Here is an 8,731-nt window from a genome sequence, read left to right on the forward strand (position 1 = left end):
TTTCCAGTCCTGTCTGCCTGCCCCTGACTCGGAGCTTGCTGCTGCTGCTTTCCCCTCAGGGCCTCAGAAGCAGAAGTTAATATTAAACAGGTTCCTGACTAAAATGGGAGCGGCTGGGAACAAAGAAATTGCCATGGCAAATTCCTACTGCTCACTGGGAGCTGGGCCCTACAGCCACCCCGGTGTTTTTCTTTCTGAGTGATTCCTAGCATTTACATCTCCCCTGAAACCTTTCCTCTCTCAGGGGTGTCACTGCTGGAGACATTAAGGAAATGGGAAACTCCACATTACTTTTGTCACTGTCATGTCCACCATGGGACAGTATTTTCCTTTTCCTGTGTACCTGATCTCTAAGAGTCTATTTACAGTTGTTAGGCTGGGATTTGCTCACTGGTGTTTCTCTGTTTTTGAAGCTTGTTTCTATGCTGCCAATATCCAGGAGACCTCCTAGGGACATGCAGAATCATACAGAAGACATTTAACCATTCACTTCTTTTACCTTAGTGAGAACTGTGGTGCCTGGAACTATCTCTCTTGTCAGGGCAACAGTCTAACCAATATGAAGTTCTGACAAAGTTGCTGTTTAGTGACTTAACCTCTTTAACTGTCTTGACATCCTTCTGCTTTCATCAGCAGATTTTCATGATCATTCTAATGGATCCAAAATAACTTCCCAGATTATCTTAGCGGCTTAAAAGTATTTGAATTTTTTTTTTTCTAATATGAAGTATTTTTTCCTCCAGCTGTATTTAACAGAATGCAAGACTGAACATACACACCTGGTGACGTTTTTGAACTTTTATTTCAGTGCTGAACATTACATGAAAAATGTTCTGTGATGGAATCAGGTGCAGTAAATAAGTTTCTTCTTTTAGATATTAAAAAAGTATTATCAATTCTCATGGGACAGTTTTCCATTGAACATCCAGGCTGTCTTATAACAGGGATTTGTTGAACTGAATTTATGAGCTATTTGGCACTGATCACTGTGCTGATAATATCAGGAGGGAGTCTGCAGCATAGAGAGCCTGGATCAAGGTCTTTATTTGGGTGCTCCTTGTCCTGGATGAAGGTTGGTCTTATACAATCATTCAAAGAAGTTATTCATTCCAAGATTGTTGGAGTTCATAGTTCATTCCAAGAACAAGCCTTTTTTTTGTGTTTTATGCATACCTGTACCTTGTTTTGAAGCTTGTTAAAATTGATATGCATATTTCACCTCCTTTTAATGCAGAGCTCTGTTCACCCAAGTCTGGATTCTGCACATTCCAGAAAATGCCAGCAAGCATTCCCATTGCCTCATTCCTTAGGTAGTTCAAGGGCCCTGAAGTCATTGTTTCAAGGAAACCTGAGGACAGATGTACCTCTTCTCTCCTGTGCTCTTCCTAAAGTCCAGCATCTTAGGGGACTGTCCTAATGCCTATGTTTAGAACACAGGCTTCATTTCAGTATTTTCTGGAGTGACTGATAGCCTGGATACGTTTGATTTATTAATATATTTTCAAGGAGAGAGGCAAAGTATCAGTACCACTGCAATGACAGGGTTGCCCCTGCGCCCCAGCTTGTCACTATCTTTTGGGAATGTGTTTAGTACTTGGCTTAAGGTTCTTGGCAGTAGGAAGCCAAGGGCACCATGTGGATCAGGCAAACAGCAGTTTCACAACCAGGATTTATTACAGAATCACAGAATTGGGTTGGGTTTGTTATGAACAAAAAAGTTACCGTTTTTTTTAAGAGAAGGAGCTGCAGAGGAGTTTTCAGTTGAGCTAGGAATTGAGCGCTGGCCAAGAGTTCTTTGTTAGTGAAATGTTGGAATCACCCCTTGAGTATCCTTAAGTACCGCCGTTTAACTCTCTATTGTGGAGAATTCTTGCTTTTCAGAACCACCCTAGCCTGTTGCCAGGAGGATGACAACCTCCCCTCGGACGGTGGGGAGAGGGAGAAATTTGCATCTCAGGAGACACGCAAATTTATCTCAAACCCAAACTGCACTGGGACGGGACCTTCACCAAATCCTGGAAAATACCCCAAAAAAGACGAGCCAAAGCAGAATTGAGAAGTCAGGGTGGTGTCTGGACATCAAGGCCGTGGTCCAGAGCCGGCAGAGATGCTTGAAAACCTCGGTCACTCCTCGCCCCAACTAAAATGATGCCAGTCGGACTCAGGACCCCCTGGACTGAGAACCCAAACTGAGAACCCAAACTGAGAAACCTGGGCATACCCCCTCTGCCCTTGCGAGTACAGGACTCCTGGCTTTGGCTCCTAGGGGACAGAGCTGCAAATCTCCTCTTCTGGGTTACTGCTGGGGATGGTGGCAGAACTCTGCAGATCTGCTAAAAACCGCACCTTGAGCTGGACACTTTAATAAAGGCATCAAAAGGAGGAAAATTTCCTACCCTGTTCATTTCAGCAGGGGACTTGTCCGGGATTGCCACGCCTGAAGAGGACACCAGGACTGGGACGGCCGCCCACCCTACGACCTCCGGGACAGCTGGCTATCAGGACCACAGGAGATCAGCTCAGGACCAGTGACGCTGAGGAGCGCCGGATTGGTGAGAAAATACCGGTGGCGGGAGGGGGGCGAGTGAGTGGAGTGTGAATGAGACGAGGACTGGTAGCTCAGATCCTCGAAGCGAGTGGGACCTCCTTGTACCGCGTTTTCGGACTCCCGCGAGCGGGCCGGCCGGGAACGGAGGGAAGCGTGTGGAATTAGTGTGAGTGAGAGCCTCCGAAGGCGGAAAGAGGGCCCCCCCCCCCTCCGGGCGTGCGGAGGAATTTTGTGTGAGTGGCACGCAAACTAAGTCCTGACGAAAGTCAGGCCTCGGCGAAGGAAGCCGGGTTTTAAGTCCTGACGAAGGAAGTTACGCAGATTGTAAGTCTCGAGAAGGATTCGAGCAAGCCCAAAGCCCTGCAGGCAAACTAAGTCCTGACGAAGGAAGTCAGGCCTCGGCGAAGGAAGCCGGGTTTTAAGTCCTGATACGTAGAGAAATCAGGCAGTGGTTTTTCCTGACGAAGGAAGTCAGGCACGAATCGGGCTCTTGGGCCGGGGTTTCGTGTTTAAAGTTCTGATGGACATAAGACCTGACATTAAGTTAGGCAGTCAAGAGATCAGGCAGTAGTATATGTATAAAGTCCTGAGCTTCACGCAATTTTTTCTTAAGATTTTTTTCTGTTGAGACCTGAAAAATGGGAGGATGTAACAGCAAGAAAGCCGGCAAGAGGCTGAGGAATATACCTCCCAGTAGTCCCTTAGGAGAACTCTTAGAGAGATGGGATTCTATAGAGGCCACAGAGAGATTAGATAAGGTTAAGATGATCCATTACTGTGTAGAAGTTTGGCCAGAATTAGAAGTGCAGGGAGGATGGCCCTGGTGTGGGACAAAGGACAAGTGGATGTGTCAGCAGCTGAGTCAATATCTGACAGCTCGGGAGGACACTGATCCCGAGCAATTATTGTATGTAGATTGTTGGTTAAAAAATGCTATCGGGGATGAGGGTGTGAGAATTTGTAAGGTTCAGAGGAAGTAAGAGAGGAATGAAGGAGGGGATGTTGGAATTAGTAAAAGATGGGATCCCTTGGATTATTTACCGCCGGGTGCCCCTTTACCTTATAATCTTCTTCCTCGGGCACCTCAAAGAGCAGATCCGGCCTTGCCCCCGGCTGCTATCTCATTACTACCTCCTGTAATTCCTTCTATCCCTTTGGCTTCCTCTGCGGTAGACCCAGTATCTCCCCTAGTAACCACTCCCTCGGCACCCCCTTCAGCTCCCTCAGTTCCTTCTGTACCACCACAAGCGCCTACTCCACAGGCTGCATTCTCCACCCCTTCTCCAGCTCCACTTAAAATACATGCAGGCCCTTCTCCCCCTCCTATTGCTGTCCCTTTACCTCCTCCTAGCTGAGACACAAATGCCTCCTTGCCTGATAAACCGTTATCACCAAATACACCCGGTGACCTGCAGAGAGTTCAGGGGAATCCTGATGTCTCTCAAATTGGTAGTTCAGTGTCTGAGGATGGGCCATACTGCAATACCCGATCTAAGACATCCAAGGTAGAGAGACTTTTTCCCCACAGAGAGGTTCCTATGGGAGGGGTGGCAGGAGGTGTTGGCTTTGTGAACGCTCTAACTGCTTCTGAGGTAAGAGGATTTAAGAAGCAGTTGGGACATTTAGTTGAGGACCCAGTGGGCATAGCTAACCAAGTGGATCAATTCTTAGGTCCAAATATCTACACTTAGGGGGAGATAAATTCCATTCTGAATATATTCTCCCCAGAAGAGGTCCAGATGATTAGGGTGGCCGGCATAAGAATTTGGGAGAAAGATAACCATCCAGGACCCCAGGTGCCATCAGGGGAACAGAAATTGCCACTAACGGATCCCAGCTGGAACCCTAATCAGGAGGAGAAGAGGAAGGCCATGATGGAATATAGGTCTTTGATAATTCGGGGGATCAAAGAGTCAGTCCCCAAAGGAACTAATACCAGATTGGCATTTGAGGGTGCACAAGAGAAGGACGAAACTCCTGCTACTTGGCTTAATCGCGTAAAGCGGAATTTCCAGCTGTATTCCAAAATAGACCCAGACACCACGGAAGGCCAAGTGTTACTAAAGGTCCGATTTGTTACCAAATCTTGGCCTGATATACGGAGAAAACTAGAAAAGATTAAAGATTGGCAAGAGAAGGACATTAATGAGTTACTGAGAGAAGCATTAAAGGTGTATTTAAGGAGAGACGAAGAAAAAACAAAGGCTGAAGCTAAGATCATGGTTGCAGTAGCTAGAGAAAGTGGGAGCAAGCAATTTTGCCCCGCAATTTAAAGTACCAAAAAAGTGGGTGGGTCCACCACCAAGAGGAGGCAGGGATTTTTAGAAGTGACAATTAGGGGGGGTCAAAGGCTTTAAAGTTTATGAGACCCGATGTAACATCTAAATGAGCCCTTGGTATACTTTAGGAGACCCCTAAATGAAGGATTTAGATTTGTGGTAGATACAAGAGCACATAAAGCCTGTCTTAACAATGTAGCAGATGATATAGTATAATGCCCAAAGACATCTAGGGTTGGACAAAGCAGCTGGGTGAAGAGATATCCAATAGCACCAAGATTAGGCAGTAACACCTAAATTTGTAATAAGTGATGTGAGATCAAAAGGTACCTTACTGTTTTCTTGTAGTGTGTGAAAGTGGAGTCACACAAAGTCGGCCTTAACTTCCCGGGCGGGTGGGAAGTGAGAGGCAGTGGAAAGAGTGTATGACCCGCAAACCAGGTTTTAGTCCCTGGGCAGGTGGGGGCTTCAGCTGAAGAGTGTGTGTATGGCCTGCAGAGATGCACTATATGTCTTGAGAGTGTGAAGGAATGTGGGAAGGTGAATGAGAAATTGAGTGAATGTAGATGAATGAAAGTACAGGTAATGTAGATTGTGCACATCTCCTTAGAGGGAAGTGTATTGTGTTGAAAAGTAGTGTGTGAAAAAGTTTGTTATGAGTGTAAGTGATTAAAAAGGTAGTTATTAAGCTGTTAGTGAAATTGAGAAACAGAGGCAAAAGATGAGTAGATAAGACCTTGAAAATAGAATAGAAAACTAGTAAGTTAGAGAAAAAAAAAAAAAAGAGAAAAAGGCATACCAGAAGAGAACTCCCAAAACATTATCTTGGAGTTAAGTTAGCTAACAGAAACGAATATGACTCTTTGCAAATTACAAGGAATGAAAAAGTTGAGAAACATGCAAGCTATAGAAGAAAGGGAAATTAACCAATTATACATAACATTAACCCAGGAGATTTAAGTTTTAAAGAAATCATTAATGGCTATACTTGCAAGCCCCTTTCAGGTACTCCTCATTGCTAATTCGACTGTGCAGACCAGAAGAAAGAGTTGGACCCACTTCACCAGATCCCACACCACTCTCCCTTCCAGGCATTGGGCCAGAATCCACACCACAGTCTTCCTCTGGTATTGGACCGGGATTCACCTTCTCCCTCTCACCTTCTAGCATTGGACTAGATGACTCACCCCCTAACTCAGGACAAGAGTCAGCCACATCACAAGTCAATTCAGCAGAGTATACTGTTATAAAAGGACCAAAAGACTTAAAATTGACTCTCAGAAGGAAGAGTCAAAAAGACTGAAGTGTATGAGGAAATAGATTGGTATCAGAATCATAACAAATCTTAGTGTTTTAAAAAGTTCTGTGTTTGAAAAAAGGTTGTAAAAAGTTAAAGCTGTTAATAAATAATTTCAGTTAAGTTCCCCCAAATTGAGACCAAGGACACCAAGTCAATCTCCTACAGAGTACCCTCCCTAGGAGAAATAAAAATTAGTAAGGACAAACCAAGAGAAGTAACCAGAGAAGCGGGTTAAAAAAAAAAAAACTCTTGAAGGGCTTAAAAAGAAAACTAAGTGAAATCCTCAAGAGGCAAGACCGGGTGGGGGCATGCTGTTTAAGATGACCCATACCGGACTCTTGGGAAGGGTAGTAATGATAGCTTTAATTGCTGGTGCTCTGGGGAGCCCAAGAAAGCCGTGCTGTGAGGGCTACCAACCCCTCGAGGAAGGAGAAATAAGTTCCTTGTCGATAGTCCATACAAGTTTTAACCCTAAATGTGTTAACCTCTCCCAATTGGTCTTTTGTGAAAAGAATGAGAAAAGATGGATGGCCCATAATACTGCCACTTTTATGCAGCAACTCCTGGGAGAGTGCCCTGTAGGAGAAACCAGTTTGAGCTTTGAACGTGATGTTACTGAAGCAAGCTTGGTAAATCTAGTAGAAAGACAAGAGATGGTAAAAGTGGTAAGAAAAATGGTTTGTAAAAAGTATTTAGCAGTTTTGTCTGTTAAGAAAAAAGAAAAAAACAAGAGTATTTACTATGAAGCATATGAGTATACTGAAAAAGAGATGAACCCCTTTAGGAAAATGAAAGAACTGTGTAAATGTTATGAAAGCCCTAAACCCCTGGTTTTGATCTCTAGTATTACAGCATACACTAAATTGTCAGGAGATTGGTCTGGTGGTTGTACTACTGGAATGATAACACAACATTTCTCTTCATTACACAAAGAGTCTGGATCAAGTTTAGGAGTTCCTATATACAAAAGTTTAAGAGAAACCCAACAGAAGAAGCAAAGTACAATAGAAATTGAGAGAAGTCAAAAATGTAAGAGCCCAATTCAGACCCCGATATCGATGTTAAATAAAATCATCAAGCTCCAGGCAGTATTAGAAATAAAGAATGCAATTATTAGAAATCTCTCAGACGAGATAAAGAAACTAGCACATGTAAACAACCAAGAACAAACTCCTACACTTCCAGTTGGTGGGATAACCTATGGACTTTCAAAAAAGATTTATGGGGAGAGGTGACTTTCCCCGCTGTGTGTATACTTGGAGGATTGCTTTTTTTACTGTGCATATGTCTCTGTGCCTTTAAAACAGTGGTACCTGCTGTTCAAGCCAACCTGAAGAAACCAAAGAATGTAACAAAGTTAAGTAACTATGATTACAAGACCGCTCAGGAAATTTATAATCAATACAAAAAAATTTAAGTTGATGCGAGCTTAGGTTTAAGCTCGATCAAAGAAAAAGAGGGGGGAACTGTTATGAACAAAAAAGTTACCGTTTTTTTTAAGAGAAGGAGCTGCAGAGGAGTTTTCAGTTGAGCTAGGAATTGAGCGCTGGCCAAGAGTTCCTTGTTAGTGAAATGTTGGAATCACCCCTTGAGTATCCTTAAGTACCGCCGTTTAACTCTCTATTGTGGAGAATTCTTGCTTTTCAGAACCACCCTAGCCTGTTGCCAGGAGGATGACAACCTCCCCTCGGACGGTGGGGAGAGGGAGAAATTTGCATCTCAGCAGACACGCAAATTTATCTCAAACCCAAACTGCACTGGGACGGGACCTTCACCAAATCCTGGAAAATACCCCAAAAAAGACGAGCCAAAGCAGAATTGAGAAGTCAGGGTGGTGTCTGGACATCAAGGCCGTGGTCCAGAGCCGGCAGAGACGCTTGAAAACCTCGGTCACTCCTCGCCCCAACTAAAATGATGCCAGTCGGACTCAGGACCCCCTGGACTGAGAACCCAAACTGAGAAACCTGGGTATACCCCCTCTGCCTTTGCAAGGACAGGATTCCCGGCTGTGGCTCCTAGGGGACAGAGCTGCAAATCTCCTCTTCTGGGTTACTGCTGGGGATGGTGGCAGAACTCTGAAGATCTGCTAAAAACCGCACCTTGAGCTGATCACTTTAATAAAGGCATCAAAAGGAGGAAAATCTCCTGCCCTGTTCATTTCAGGTTGGTAGGACCATCATCCGGCCCAAGCACCGTGCTCAAGCAGGGCCTTCCTAGGGCAAACGACACAGCATTGCGTCCAGAGGGTTCTGGAGTATCTGCAGTGAGGTACGTACTACAGCAGAAGGACGCGATGTTTCTTACCCCATTAGTGCAGCACCGGGTGGCTCAGTGCCAACTTTTGGGCAGGGCCTTTGCGGTGCCACTGTCCCGTTCTGCTCCCCGCCCCCCGCCGGCGCCACGTCGCCGTTCCATGTCGTTCCCTCCTGGAAAAGGCCCTTTCCCGCCGCCGGCTCATCCCGGCGGGGCGAGCCGGGCCCCAAGCCCGGGCGCGCTCCCGGAGGCGCCGCGGGGGCGCGCACGGGTCGCGCTGTTCCTGCTGCCGCGAGAGGGCAGCACAGGCGCGGCCGCGGCCCCGCCCCCGGCGCGTTCGCGCGCGCCCGT

General features: G+C 45.7%; 1 protein-coding gene across 3 annotated transcripts in view; it reads right to left on the minus strand.

Annotated features, from left to right (window-relative positions):
• Window positions 1–8,662, minus strand: part of LOC132327135 (uncharacterized) — a 35,399-nt gene extending 26,737 nt beyond the window's left edge. For all 3 annotated transcript variants that reach the window (XM_059845958.1, XM_059845957.1, XM_059845959.1), the window contains exon 1: window positions 8,432–8,662. In XM_059845958.1, the coding sequence (XP_059701941.1) occupies window positions 8,432–8,436 (5 nt within the window). In that variant the 5' untranslated portion in view covers window positions 8,437–8,662. The remainder of the gene's footprint in view (window positions 1–8,431) is intronic.
• Between the last annotated feature and the right edge of the window lie 69 nt (window positions 8,663–8,731).

Source organism: Haemorhous mexicanus, chromosome 5, assembly GCF_027477595.1.
Source record: "Haemorhous mexicanus isolate bHaeMex1 chromosome 5, bHaeMex1.pri, whole genome shotgun sequence".
Taxonomy (NCBI): Eukaryota; Metazoa; Chordata; class Aves; order Passeriformes; family Fringillidae; genus Haemorhous; species Haemorhous mexicanus.